This window comes from Xyrauchen texanus, chromosome 50, assembly GCF_025860055.1.
Source record: "Xyrauchen texanus isolate HMW12.3.18 chromosome 50, RBS_HiC_50CHRs, whole genome shotgun sequence".
Classification (NCBI taxonomy): domain Eukaryota; kingdom Metazoa; phylum Chordata; class Actinopteri; order Cypriniformes; family Catostomidae; genus Xyrauchen; species Xyrauchen texanus.
The window spans coordinates 9266881-9282825 of NC_068325.1; the positions used below are offsets into that span (position 1 = coordinate 9266881).

At 35.7% G+C, this 15945-nt stretch overlaps 1 protein-coding gene across 1 annotated transcript; it reads right to left on the reverse strand.

The window, feature by feature from the left end:
* Positions 1 to 332: 332 nt before the first annotated feature.
* capn8 (calpain 8) lies at positions 333 to 12435 on the reverse strand. Its single transcript, XM_052124081.1, has 21 exons — positions 12124 to 12435; positions 11420 to 11489; positions 9989 to 10107; positions 8870 to 9003; positions 8324 to 8492; positions 7753 to 7836; positions 7582 to 7667; positions 7307 to 7381; positions 7061 to 7221; positions 6557 to 6726; positions 4358 to 4369; positions 3980 to 4191; positions 3581 to 3617; positions 2873 to 2938; positions 2700 to 2757; positions 2438 to 2502; positions 2123 to 2191; positions 1636 to 1714; positions 826 to 942; positions 621 to 679; positions 333 to 532 (listed from the first exon to the last, which is right to left on the reverse strand). Exons 1-21 carry the CDS (start codon positions 12358 to 12360, stop codon positions 509 to 511), a joined length of 2103 nt encoding a protein of 700 aa, XP_051980041.1. The 5' UTR covers positions 12361 to 12435; the 3' UTR covers positions 333 to 508.
* Positions 12436 to 15945: the final 3510 nt, after the last annotated feature.

Below are 15945 nucleotides of genomic sequence, written 5' to 3' on the forward strand. Positions count from 1 at the left end.
ACTACAATAAAACTGTTGGCCACCCACTGCTATCATCCACGCAAAAAAAAATATTAAATTAGATTCAGAAGGCTCACTGTTTAAGGCAACAATTAATAAAAAGTAGCATGGTATTGTTTAAAGAATATTGGAGTACCATGTTAATACAATAATCATAAATATAGTTATACATTAGTACCACGGTAGCCTGTTTACAGGCACAGTACCTTTTGTGGGGCAAAGATCCCATATTAATTTATTATGGGTTTTCAGTAGTAATAATAACTGCAGTTAACTGTACTTATCTATATAAAGACATTTAAATAGAAAGAATGCAACTTGTTTGTCTTAATTATTGGAACTGGTTTTATTTAATTGAACAGCACCATAAACAAATGTATGTGTTGACGAGAAATCAAAGTTTAAATGCACTTCCTGAATTGATTTTCCTCTGCCAGCCAAACAACCCATCTTTTGGGAATGGCAATTTGGGAATTCTGGGACTGCTGCAAAGACGATGAGTGGATTTTCAACTGAGGGACAAGCAAAGCCACTGCAACATAGACAAAAACACAATCTGTAAATGTCTAATGATACAGTGATAAGATACAAAAATCAACACAACATTTATACTGCTTTACCTGCAAGATATCCAACTCAATTTTCCCAGTGTTCTTCTTATCAAATGTTCTAAACATTTCTGTGAAGGGTACAGATGAAAATGTAAAAATATTTCACAATCCTGGTTCTTAGAATTGATTTTAGGCAATTTAAAATATGAAACTATATCTAATACTTAGTAATGGAACATGGGATCTTTCCGGTCACATCAACAGCAAAACTTACTGAAGAGCATCTCCAAGCGGATCAAGCAGCCCACAAAGCAATCAAAGTCAATGGCGCACTTCAGGTTTGCATAACGTGAGATTATCACCTGAAGTACTTCGGTGTTCAGCTGGAACCCTGTAGAGAAAAATAAACAGAATCGTTATTTCACTCTTCATTATGGCCACGTCCACACTAATGCTATTTTGTTTGATAATATATCTTTTTCTCTACGTTTTGGCCTTCCGTTCACACTGAGATGGTGATTTTTGACAGTGAAAACTGAGCTTTTCAAAAACACTCTCCCAAGAGGGTAAATTAAAAAATGCCATCTTCAAGTTGGAGTGTGGTCAAGGAAGGAGCTAAGTGTAAACGATGACATATTTGTTGTCATGTGAGACAGTCGTGTGATCCGTTCAACCCAAAACCATCAAGATGGCGGCCCATGTTGTAGTGGCGTTGCTGTGCGTGCTATTCACTTTGATAGCGTTGTCAAAGATAAATGTTACTTTGTACAACCTTCACATTGCATTCCTTCAAAGGCGACGGGAAGTGTCCTCGGAATTGTTGTCCGGCGATGGAACATAAGGATAATTGCATTTCAGACCATACACGTTACGGCAATCGTTCACATTTGCAATAAGGTGATTTAAGAATTTTCATATGTTTCAGAGTGGACGAGAACATTTTGTGAAACGTTTGAAAATGGCAGTGTGGACGGAGAACGTTTAGACATTTTTAAATGTATCCGGATTAATGGATGTAGCCTTAGAAGAAATTATTGACTTATACTCTATAAGTCTACCCTAAACAATCCTAAACAATTATTACCTGCTTCTTTCACCGCATCTCTCATCTCATGGGAACTTATAGTTCCTGAGTTGTCTTTGTCGTGCTTCTTAAAAATTTCCTGGTAGGGTAAGACCAAAAATGCATTTATTTGGGGTGGGGGTTAAAAAGAAAACCATATTAGAAATGTAAATAATATCTCTTTTTAGTACAATTCACATGCTTTTTTTGGGCTGTAATAGCACAATGCTAATTGCGCTAGGCAGCACTGCAGCAACTTTGAGGGGAAATGTCCACTGGGTGGCGCTACAAATTAGTTACATGTTGTCCCGAACAGATTAGGCTTTTAAGGTTAATGCTTTATTGAGTTTTAAATCAAGAAAACATTCTTTACTACCATGAACCTTGAACCTAAACCTAACCGATAGTGTCATAAAAAGCAAATGTAATATGAAAAGTGCTTCTATGACACTTTCGGCTCGCTTGTGCTGTTCAGGACTTTGCGGTGTCAAATATAAAATATCTATACCAAATATTTCTGAATCTTTATCCACAGTGTGTGAAACTCCACCAGGCCAAGTTTGGAGCTGCCGTCTCTCTGAACTGAGGTCAAGGGTTATGATAGCCATGTGATCAATACTGCATTCTGTTGCCATGGTCTTACAATAGGAAGGACACCAATGTTGAGAATCTCAAAATATTAGCATATATGATATCTGTTATCTGACTAAGTCATTGAATGTTTACATGTTTATACATTACATTTCAAAGATTTTATTTTCCATGCATAACATCCATAAATTCAAATATTATCAATTTATATCATCCAGTGAGAAAAGGATACATCTAGTAGGCTGACGATGTGGCGACATGTTTCCATACTGAATCCATCTGTCTTTAGAATTGTTCCTGGTTGAAATAATACAGAACATTACTGAGAGCATGACCAGAACAGTTAGAACACTTTTGTGTTTAAACAATGTTTCTTTGTATTAAATTGTTCAAAATCCTGAAACATTACATTTATTTCCAGGTCTAAATTAGATATCAAATACCAGATTTTAAGTATGGGTATGTTTATATTCATGGAAAATGAGTTTTCCTACTTTTAGACACAACATCGTCCAGTAACTGCTTCAGTTGAAACACAGACACTTCAGTGTCCTGAGGAGAAAAAACAAGATCGGGCTGGTGAAAAATACTGCGATCAATTAAATCGAATGATTGAATGAAATAAAAAGATTATGATAAAAAAGGAAAAATCTGAAATTTTACTCACATTTCCAGCAAACTGCGAGAAAAGGTGTTTGAAATGTGGGTCCACTTCACTCTCGGATATGTAATACTGAGAGAATTCATTTTTATTTATTAAATTATAATTTAGAATTTAATAATAATTAAGATTATAATAGAATAATATAACATTTATTAATAATAATAATATTTTAGAATGAAATAATAATTTACAATTTCACTAAACAAAAATATACTTTGAAATTCATGTACATTTTCAAATTTTCTCTTTTGTCTTTTCAAATTATATAATCAGAATCAGGGCCATAACCACCATAGACAATATTGTCACCTTCCTAAAATAATGTCCTACATAATTTTTTGTCTAAATCATCTCCTCATGATGCTGGCCACCTCTGGTACATTTTCTGAAAAACCTGAAAAAATTACTTTGGACATTATTTTTGGAAGATGACGATATTAATAATAGTGTCTACTGATATGTTTTTTATTTTCTACATGGTTCATTATTAAATTATTACATTTTAATAATTTAAAATGTAATATCAATCCTGAATATGTGGTTACATCCTTGATCGGCATAATCATTTGTAAAGAACAAACTGTATTAAATTAGAAAATAAATGCAAAATAGAATCCATTTCCCTAGTGGTCTCAGAATGTTGACCCCATTGTATATTCTTTACATCTAACAATAATACACAATGTGTTTGGAGTAGGTAGATTAATTTACCTTTTTCACATTTGCATTGATTTCTGCATCCATCGGACTGTAGGGATGAGAAAGCCAGAAATACATCCATCATGCATTCAGTTAATTAATATAAGAAAGTAAAATTATGACTTAGGACTTGGTTTTAGAGTTTGGGTCACATTTTTAGTCAGATTTCATGGTTAAAGATTTGGGTTTATTGTTGAGTTGATTGGAAGGGTTCATATCTGCTCTAGATGGAAAATAACCTGTGCAATACATGAATGTGTATTATAATGTGTATTATAATGTGGTGTATAACAAAAACTACACAAACTCATTGTTTATAATCTAAACAGCTGAAATATTAGCAGTATTCACGTACACACCAGCTGTCTGGTGTGTACGTGACAAACAACAAAAAACACATTTTGAACAAACCTGGCATCAACTTCTTTCTCAGTGAACACACGTAGTATGAAGCTGCCCTTGCGGTGTGGCTCAAAAGTGGAGGGGATAATGACATATTCACCAGGAGGCAGTTTGAAACGCTCGCATATCTCTCGCAGGTTGATGAAGGTGTTGCTCCCCGCAACAGATTTCTGACGCAGCAGTACATCAGGGCCAAGATGAATATTACTGCGACCCTTGTACTGCAAGAACAATACATTCAATGAAGTAATCAAGATAGATACATGGCATCTGATCAGTTTGTCTCATATCAATGTCTGTATTTCAAAAACAAAAAAAACAAAAAAATGGTGGAGACTTTTGGCATTTAAAATGATGCCCTGTAAACATTATTAATTAAACTCTCACCTCTTGTGGAACCTGAAAAATAAGAATCAAAGAAGATTCCATATTAATCGAATATTCAAATTCATATTATGTTACATGGTTACAAAATATTCACAATTGCAGTCAAGTGATTGGTGTTAATATTTGTGGAAATGATGTTTGTTGGTGGTTTAGTTTGTTGTAATGGTGGTAATGATGGTTGGAAGATTGGTGCTCAAGTTGGTGGTTTAGATCCTTGTAATAGTGGTAATGATGGTTGGAAGATTTGGCTATGGTTGGTGGTTTAGTTTGTTGTAATGGTAGTAATGATGGTTGGAATATTGGTGCTGATGTTGGTGGTTTAGTTTGTTGTAATGGTGGTAATGATGGTTGTAAGATTGAGGCTAAGGTTGATGGTTTAGTTTGTTGTAATGGTGGTAATGATGGTTGGAAGATTGGGACTAAGGTTGGTGGTTTAGTTTGTTGTAATGGTGGTAATGATGGTTGTAAGATTAAGGCTAAGGTTGGTGGTTTAGTTTGTTGTAATGGTGGTAATGATGGTTGTAAGATTGAGGCTAAGGTTGGTGGTTTAGTTTGTTGTAATGGTGGTAATGACGGTTGTAAGATTGGTGCTAAAGTTGGTGGTTTAGTTTGTTATAATGGTGGTAATGATGGTTGTAAGATTGGTGCTAAAGTTGGTGGTTTAGTTTGTTATAATAGTGGTAATGATGGTTGTAAGATTTGGCTAAGGTTGGTGGTTTGGTTTGTTGTAATGGTAGTAATGATGGTTGTAAGATTGAGGCTAAGGTTGGCGGTTAGTTTGTTGTAATGGTGGTAATGATGCTTGTAAGATTGAGGCTAAGGTTGGTGGTTTAGTTTGTTGTAATGGTGGTAATGATGGTTGTAAGATTGGTGTTGATGTTGTTGGTTTAGTTTGTTGTGATGGTGGTAATGATGGTTGTAAGATTGGTGCTAAAGTTGGTTGTTTAGTCTGTTGTAATGGTAGTAATTATGGTTGTAAAATTGGTGCTGATGTTGGTTTTTTAGTTTGTTGTATTGGTGGTAATTATGGTTGTAAGATTGGTGCTAAAGTTGGTGGTTTAGATCCTTGTAATAGTGGTAATGATGGTTGGAAGATTGGGCTATGGTAGGTGGTTTAGTTTGTTGTATTGGTGGTAATTATGGTTGTAAGATTGATGCTAAAGTTGGTGGTTTATATTCTTGTAATAGTGGTAATGATGGTTGGAAGATTGGGCTAAGGTTGGTGGTTTAGTTTGTTGTAATGGTAGTAATGATGGTTGGAAGATTGGTGCTGATGTTGGTGGTTTAGTTTGTTGTAATGGTGGTAATGATGGTTGTAAGATTGGTGTTGATGTTGGTGGTTTAGTTTGTTGTAATGGTGGTAATGACAGTTGTAAGATTGAGGCTAAGGTTGGTGGTTTAGTTAGTTGTAATGGTGGTAATGATGCTTTTAAGATTGAGGTTAAGGTTGATGGTTTAGTTTGATGTAATTGTAGTAATGATGGTTGGAATATTGGGCTAAGGTTGATGGTTTAGTTTGCTGTAATGGTGGTAATGATGGTTGAAAGACTGGGGCTAAGGTTGGTGGTTTAGTTTGTTGTAATGGTGGTAATTATAGTTGAAAGATTGAGGCTAAGTTTGGTGGTTAATTTGTTGTAATGGTGGTAATGATGGTTGTAAGATTGAGGCTAAGGTTGGTGGTTTAGTTTGTTGTAATGTTGGTAATGATGGTTGGAAGATTGGGCTAAGGTTGCTGGTTTAGTTGTTGTAATGGATGCAATGATGGTTGTAAGATTGGTGCTGATGTTGGTGGTTTAGTTTGTTGTAATGGTTGTAAAGATGGTTGTAAGATTAAGGATAAGGTTGGTGTTTAGTTTGATGTAATGGTGGTAATGATGGCTGGAAGATTGGGCTAAGTTTGGTGGTTTAGTTTCATGTAATGGTAGTAATGATGGTTGTAAGATTGAGGCTAAGGTTGCCGGTTAGTTTGTTGTAATGTGGTAATGATGGTTGTAAGTCTGGTGCTGATAATGGCTGTTTAGTTTGTTGTATTGGTGTTAATGATGGTTGGAAGATTGGGCTAAGGTTGGTGGTTTAGTTTTATGTAATGTTGGTTTACTGTTGGTGGTAATTATGGTTATAAGATTTAAGTCAGTGATTTTGGTGGCAAGTCTAGTGTCAGTTGTTATTACTGGTTATTTGTAACCAGTGGTATGTTACCTCATAGATGGCAAAGCCAATTGTATTAATATCACGTCCAAAACGTTTGTCTTTACGTCCGTCTTTCTGCATCAGTCCCACTAGGATAGTGCAGCCATCTTCTCCATCATGAGGATCATCATCCACGTCCTCCAGCTTGATCACAAACTGAGGGTTTGAGCAGAATGTTGCTGTAGTGGAGAAATATGAGAGGAGTGTTGAGATGCAACTGAGAGCTATCTCTGTTTGGGGAACCAAACCAACTTTGTTTGAAAAATCAACAACACCTTGGTTTCAAGCATGTTTGGGTCAAGTCTATAATAATCAGGTCTTCTGATTATATTTCTCCATAATCAACAAGAACACAGGTAGAAGGCATGGATTGGGCAAGGATTGGGTCATTAAACTTACACAAAATTAACAGCTTCATTGTGCCATTGACTAGTAGGAGGTTTATTCAGATGATGCTCCTTGCAACAGTTATCCAAGACAACAGTACATAAAGATAATGAAGATTAAATATACCTGTGTTGTTCCTGCAGCCACCTGCAGTGGAGCCCACCCTCCAGCTGCCTTCAAACTGGTAGAAGTTCCAGCGGCTCAGCTCGTCCGTTGTCAGATTGTCTGGACTCAGATTACAAATCTCTATCTTTGAGAATTGCTTCACAAAGTCAGAATACGCCATCCTGACAAGAAGAGAAAGAGCTGGAAATCATACAAATATTCAAAGTTATTTCTTGATTTGTTGAGTAAAAAGATTGCTTTTATTACCAGAATTCCCCATCCTCAGCTGAATAATCCAGTTTAGTTTTCTCTTCTGGTCGGATGCTGTCCCACTCTTTAGAGCTGAGAAAGAGGGCGAAATGCAAAATGTTTTTTCAGAAATCTCACATTGGATAAAACAGTGATCAGTACATTCTTTAATATATGCCCCTTTTGTGTTCCAAGGAAGAGAGAATGTCATATGTGTTTAGAATGACATGAGGGACATCAACGTTGGTTGAGCTATTGTACTGTATTCCCTTAAGTGTGTGGACAAAACTCACTTATCACTCCAAGCACCTGTCCACTCCACCTCTCCCCATGGGTTCCTGATACGCACCAATTGCACCGGCTGCCCATTGAAGTGAACCTACAATTCAGGGAACAATCAGTTTAGGGCTCCGTGGAGTTTTCCTATCATTTTGGCATTCGGGTAAATTGGGCCAGTGACTAACCTCCTCTGCACCAGTGAGTGAGTAGGCATGTCCCTTCACCAGCTTCAGGCTGGTAACTGCTTCTGTCTCATATGCACTGGTAATCTGTTAAAAACAAAGAAGAAAAAAATCTAATGGTTTTAATCAACATGAGGGTGAGTAAGTGATGACAGAACTTTTATTTTTGGGTGAACTATCCCTTTAAGGGGTTTGTTGCAACTGGCTGCTGGCATTTAGCAGCATTTAGGGAGTTTGCATGGGTAACATTTGGTCTTAACACACACAAAAGCATTCTTTAAATATAGGTGTGTCCAACCAATTTACATGTGTGGCTATTTGTGTAATTGCTCTTAGCAAATCAACTGCAATATACCCACAAAGTGTACACACAATATCTTAGATTGCACAAGTAAATTAGTACTGTTTATTTTGGAATCTTAGAAAATCGTGTCAAAAGCAAGAGTGCTAACTGCTAGACCATTGCTCCAACATGAGATTTTTACTTATATTGATATTTTGATTATATGTCAATGAATGTAACAGTTATCTTGTCATTGTCAAAGTTTGCTTTATGTGTAATGCAACTACTCACATCAATAGAGCAGCCCAGCAGAGATCCCAGCCCTAGTGCTTTCTGAATGAGTTTAAACAGGTATGGAGGAGCTTTGCTCAGTTCGAAGTTTTCAGCAATTCCTCCAGTGAAATCCTCAAAACCTTCAATCGTGCAGCCTCCTGACAGAGCTTCATATGAGCCATTTACCCTTCAGAAAATTTCAGAAATACTGATGATATATAAAGAAATATATGTGTTGTATAGAAATAAATTAGATTTTTGTAAACTGCATGTGCCCCAATGAAATGTATACAGTTTATTATAAATGTGGCTTAAGTGTGCAAATATGTCTTGCGGCCACTGTCAATTTAATGAGCAATCAACATTGTGTAGTTTTAGGCAGTGTAAAATGTGTATTTTAAAGGCTGTGGCTACAGGCACAAAGCAATGTTTACAGAGCATTTTAAATGACTCAGATACCATCCTGTTCTATGCTGTAGTTCAGGTCAGTATTACCAACAGGTACTTGAATAATGAATAATAACATGTTCAGTTGCACACACATATTCATGCACACACACTCACTTTGCATATGCCTTTTCCAGCAGAGCACTCCAGAACTCTGACCCTTCGACAGAGTGAACAAACAGCAGCTTTCCATCTCTGGTGGGCAGCCGGTCATCAATGACAACATCCACCCATTCACCATACTGCCAGAACTATGGAGAAGACAACAACACTAGTATTCAGTACGACATATTCCATTTAATGCATCATCCTTACCTTAATATAGAAATCAGTATGAGTTCACGGGTTTGTATATCAGCTGTTTTAGTTTTGAACATGGCTCATCCAATTAGAAATAGATGTTTTATATGCTCATATATTGTGTTGTAAGCAATACTACAGTATATCACAATACAGCTGTGTTGTAATTAAAGAAAAATTGTGATTGCAATACCCTACAATAAAAAATGGTAATTGTAATCAGTGTTGTGTGTAATCTGATTACAAATGAATTAGTTACTGTAATTACTTTTTAGTTTAAAAAAAAGTGTGATGCATAATAATTTAAATTCTTGTAATTAGAGATACTGACTTTCAATCAAGTTAATTACTTTAAACTACATTACTTGGGTTGCACATATCCAAAATAATATTATTTATATAGAATACATTTAAAACGTGATTTGTGTTCACATCTACATCTGTTTGTGTTTCTGTGACAACGACAATGAACAAGGAGGAAATATAGGCATTATTTTGAATGTGCTGAACAAAAAAACTAAAAGACTTTTCTGTTAAAATTGTTTTGGAAAGTAACTTCAAAGTAACGTAATTTGTAATGTGATTAATTGTCCATGAAGTAATCAGTATAGTAATCTGATTACAATTTAAAAGTAATAATAGGCCATTTGTAGTGGATACTATTTTTAAGTAACTTACTGTACCTAACACTGGTTGTAATACAATACAGTGTCACCTAAAAGGCTGATACCACTAGTGAAATGCAATTTAGAATTTTTCTGATGTAATACAATTATTTTCCAGCATGATTTAAGAATGTTCTAAAGCATTTATTGTATCATTCTTTATTTCAAATGTTTAACAATCCTAAAACATTTTGTTTACTATCAGGTTTAAATTAGATTTCCATTGTGGACTCATATTCATACCCACTGTATATGTTCTGGTAAATCTGACCTGAAAGTGAAAGATGCCGGCATAGTCCTCCGTAAAGCTTTGTCCAGGTGGAACTACGCGCCCCAGAATGTTATTATCAAGAGTGAGAGAGGCAATAGCCGCCAGCAACCAACAGTCACCTGCACAGAGATCAAAAGGTAATGAGATACCCATAACCTGGTGATTCTTCATTGACATGTTGCTTTTCAGCAAAAGGATTTACAATACACTTATTACAGATCCAGTCCTCCTAGAGCAACCTGGGCTAAAGTGTCTTGCTCAAGGACATAATGGCAATAGTTTACAAAGCAAGCATTGTGGGTTGTGGTCCTACAACCTGTGGGTTACCAGCCTAGATCTTTAATCACAAAGCTACACCATCTCCAGGTCTTGCTATATGTTTTTTTCCACAACTAAAGACAGCTTGATCTCATGAAATTTATGAGGCAATGGTAAAATTTTTGCAAACCAAAATTACATGATTCATTAACACGTTTGGTTGCAGTTTCCCAGTGAAATCTCCAGCGGGGGGCGCCAAACACGAGTTAAATTAAGTTATAATCAGATGAGGTTTTTAAGATGAATATTAGATGGATGTAAGTAACCCTAACCCTAACCTTAACCCCCTGACCCAGTGGTTCTCAAATTGGTCCTGGAGGCCCTCCAGCACTGTACATTTAGCATGTCGCCCTTTTCTGGCTCACCCAATTTAAGTCTTGGAGTCCCCACTAACGAGCTGATGAGTTGAATCAGGTGTGTTTAATTGAGGAATCATCCAAAATATGTAGCATTTAGGGGCCTCCAGGACAGGTTTGAGAACCACTGCCCTGACCAAAACCTAACGTACCTCACTAACCTAAAACTTTAACCTAAACTTAACCAATAGTGTTCAAAAATATAAATGATTTGTGGATAAAGCAGATATCCTCCTCCTGAGAATTTTGGACACCATACCGCCTACTTATAAGAAATGCCAGTATGCAAGAATAGCTGCTGGTCTTGTTACATCTTTTTCATATTATTGCCGGTTCGGCAAATTATGGAACATCCCTTCTAATTCAGGACAATTGGCAAACCTTTTCACACGGAGGTTTTATTTGCTTTCTCATTGAGCTTTGATCCGCCTAGTATGGGTCTGTGTAAATTTGGGGTGGAGGACAGCAGACTGATTTGGGAGTCAAGATAACAGTAGACAGACCAACTGTGCAATATCTATGATTAACTAAATACCTAAATAGATACAATAATAAATCATTAAAAACCTAGATAATTGCATATACTGTACATAAGCAGCAAGTTTTTTGACACTACCTGAGTGTTAGTGTCCTAACCTGTACTGATCACCATTTTATTGGAATTCATAAAAGATGCATGGTGTATTATGCTACAGACCACACCCATGACACCAAACAAAGGCACCAATTCTGACCATGATATTTATTTGTAATTCACCTAAAGCTCCTTGACAGATATCAGTCCGCTTGGCTCCATCAACAATGAACTGAGGGTTTGAGCACATCTCCTTTAAAACATGGAAAATGAAAGCACAATTACAACTGATAGCATTGCCCTGTTTTTATAATGGTACACCTGAATAACAAGACATTATATATGCATAGAATATTCCATATGCTCTGGCTACTGTGTTTGAAAAGAGATAAAACCCTCTTGTGTATATAATAATGCAACCCAACATGAAAAAAGACTCTTGCTATTGTGTCAACAAACACAAAGACATTAGACACCTGAGCTGTTGCCTGTTACCACAGTGAGCATCTATATCTGCATGCACATTCAAATATGCATTCATACATATAGAACAATACATGTTGTCATCATATGTTTTTATTATATATTTCAACTCTAGTTTTCAGTTTGAACTTTATTTTCTTCTACAATAGAGTTACATTTAGAGTTGTCAAAAAAAGTGCAGGGAATTTAATACTGTAAGTTACTACAACTCAGGCATCATTATGACTTTATATAAAAGTGCAAGTCACCTATTGAACTTTTTGCAGTGTAATAAAAGTGTATTATTATTATTTTAACTCGCTTCCAATTATTCCCTCAACACACAAGGATGGCCAAAACCAAACCTTAGTATTGATTTACACTCCACCTGTACAGAAAAAGCAAACACACATACAGGACACTACCTTAGGTCTCTTCCACTCCACTCCTCGGGTTTTGGAGGAATACCGTCCAAGTTCATTGTAGCCCAGAGATTCCGCGGTAGCCGGGAAGGTCGGGTCACAGAAAAGGGCTCTTTTCCCCAAACACTCACTCCGTAGGCTCTGGAAATCCTGCTTGTTATAGGGAACTGCATTTTCGTTGGTTCCCAATCCTTCTCCTCTATCCTGCCTCTTAGAAAGCACTTTAGTAATATTAGACATGCTGCCTCTTACTCAAGTGTCTGAGTTAAACTGGTATGCACTGTGGTTTGGGAGTCTGTATATTGTGTGACTCTGTGTATATGAGACTGATGCATTGAAAGAGGTGAGGGGGCGGAGTCACGTTCACCTGTGTGCAGGTAATGAGCTCATAGGGGCAGGTATTGCTTTCACGCTAGTGTAAAACATACTTACATTTTTATAAGATAAATCCAATATTTCAACTTTGTTGCCATGGTAACTAAACTTTGTAATCCCAAGATTGGATATAACATGCTAAAATCACGTTAACGTGTATAATGTTTACATCTTGTGGCTACACATTTGAATGATGACTTTCATTGAAATCCCCTTACTGTAACTACGCTTTTTTAAATAAACGATGGACAAGGTGAAATAACTTTTTGTGGTAATCAACAATATGATACAAGTATTGTTTGAGCTTAACTTGTATTGAACCAAGAACAATTAATTTATCTATAGTACCACACTATAAGTGATTTCTTCAAAACATGTTTAATTTCACAAAACAATGATATTTTAAGTACTGTATATGTTGTGCATTAGTATTACCAGTACATATGTAATTACACTGTAACATGAGTACTGCGGAGTAAAGTGAAACTCAATACCATACCATCAAACACTCTAAACACAGTCATCTTTTGTTTAAAACTTGGTTTCACAGGATGTCAGGAGAGTCCTTTTATTTAGTCAAATTAGATATGGGAAACCGGGTCTAGTTGTGACACATTTGACTCTATATAGTTTCTTTACAGACACATACCTTAGTGTAAAGCCATTGAATGTTTTTACAATTATTTACAATTACACAAAACAATAGTTTTTTGCTGATCATGATTCATTCTTGGACAGTGGTTCCACATATTTGAAATTAGTTTTCTTGACTTAAAATTACTAAGCAATCTCAACACAAATACTTTGTGTAGATAGAACCTAGTTGAATTAGGTAAACCCAATACAATGAAAGGTGTTATTCTCTCAAATGTAACTCGAAATAAATCTCTTTTATCACTTTATGTACTAACTAGTGAAAGTGAATGTTAGTATGTTGAATACATGCTGGTTGGAAGCACTACAGAGTGTAGTTTAGTAACTGTGCTTTTGTTAGCACAGCATTTCCTCAACAATGCCAGCAAACAGTTTCATTTGGGACATCTACCTGTCCTCATCCTCAGCTCAAGCTCCGCTCTTCACCATAATGATAACCCCTAAAACTCCAACATGACAGAAACTCTTCTAAATCTCTACATAACAAAATATTAAACACTTGCATGTATCCAAGGTGCACCTTTATATTTCTCTAGGACAAAAACACATAAAATAACACAAGGGTTAGTTCACCCAAAAATGAAAATTATCCCATACTTTACTCATCCTCAAGCCATCCTAGGTGTATATGACTTTCTTCTTTCAGCCAAACACAATCGGACTTATAAAAAAAATATTCTGGCTCTTCCAATCTTTATAATGGGAGTGAATGGTACCTTAGATTTTGAAGCCCAACAAAGCACATTCATCCATCAAAAAAGTTATCCATACAGCTCCAGAGGGTTAATAAAGGCCTTCTGAAGCAAATCGATGCATTTTTGTATGAAAAATATCAATATTTTGAAATCTATAAACTATAATCACTGGCTTCCAGGACTGGCCGTCCGCAGGTTCACGAGAGAGTAGAGTTCCGGCGTATGACGTAGGTGTAGCATAAGCTCCAGTGAGAAGTGACAAACATGGAAGTTGTTTACAGCAAAGGAAAACGACGAAAAGAAGTGAGTTGTTTTAGCTATACTGTAGATTTGTATTAGTCTTAAAATGGTGCATTCGTGTATCTATCCAGTCATTCCAATCGTCCATTCATGGCAGCAAACACTCTCAGCCTCTGTTGGCGTTACCTCGGATTTCCTGCATGAGCGATGAGTCTCCAGTACCCGTGTCATTTTAATTAAGTAAACTGAACAAGCAGCAAATATAATTTTTTGGGTTTGAAGGGAAAAAGACACCCTCTTGCAGGGCATATTTTCACAGTGGGAACCAGCTGTTTATTGACATTGATTTGAGAAATTAATGTTATTAAATGGCTTTTCAGCTAAATGTAAACAGTAAAACAATTATGAAACACAGTCATTCATGAAACATCAAAAGGGGAAAAGGTTACATATAAAAAAATTATCAAACAATAACTGTATCAAATTACAATATTTAAAACACATGTAACAACTTCCCTTGATGTAAATGTGACTATTTGCCCCAACCTGACATTTGTCCTGAGAAAACAATCTTTTGGTTAAAATCCACATTCATTACAATGGTAACCCATTAATTAATATTACACAGAGCTAACATTTGTGATGTAATGTAATTACTATGTAACATGAACACTGTGGTGTTAAGTGTGACTCAATACAGTCTTTATAAACGCTCTAAATACAGACTTCTTTTATGTAAATCTTTGTTTCACACGACCTACACAGTTCCTCAAAAGACCATTTAGTCACTTGTAAAAAAATAAAATATAAAAAATAAAATAAATAGGTTGATGCATTAGTATGGAAGTTACTTTCAAATCCCAAATGACAGGCTAAATCAGATGCTCAAATAATATAACCAAACATGTTCATAATTACCATTTGGAATTTCTGTATTTATTTATTTAACATTTTAGGGTACAACAGGGTTGAATGCCCTTTTTTAGGAAAATGGGCCTTTTTCTGGTGTATCAAGACTGAAAAACAATATTTTTATTGAATATTGATGAAGCAACATAATTTATGTGAACACAAATGGTAATTGAAGGTTGTTTTTATCCAAATTATTTGTTATTTTTTTAAAAGGTGGCAAGGGGGCCTTTTACTCCACATTTGGCTTTTGCCCTGCTCTACCCTATATAGTCTGTATAGACTATTATATATTATTATTGACATTTTAGTAGTTTTAACTATTTGTACTACTTCCACACTAACCTCCCATCCCACAAGAGGTAAATAAAGTAGTCATGTCTCAGATTCAGATTCTATATGCATTATTAAAGAGATAGTTCACCTCAAAAATGAAAATTCTCTCATCATTTACTCTCTTTCTTCTTTAGAAAACAAACAAAGATTTTTAATAAGAATATTTCAGCTCTGTAGCTCCATACAATACAAGTGAATGATGACCAGAACTTTGAAGCTCCAAATAGCACATAAAGGCAGCATAAAAGTAATCCATATGACTCCACTGTTTAAATCCATGTCTTCAGAAGTGATATGATAGGTGTGGGTAAGAAATAGATCAATATTGAAATCCATTTTTACTATAATTCTGATTCACATTCTTTGTGCATTTATAGTAAAAAAAGGACTTAAATATTGATCTGTTTCTCACACATCTATCATATCTCTTCTGAAGACATGGATTTAACCACTGAAATTTTATGGATTACTTTTATGCTGATTTATGTGATTTTTGGAGCTTCAAAATGTTGGTCACCATTCACTTGTATTGTATGGACCTACAGAGCTGAAATGTTATTCTAAAAATCTTAATTTGAGTTCAGCAGAAGAAAGAAAGTCAAATACATTTGGGATG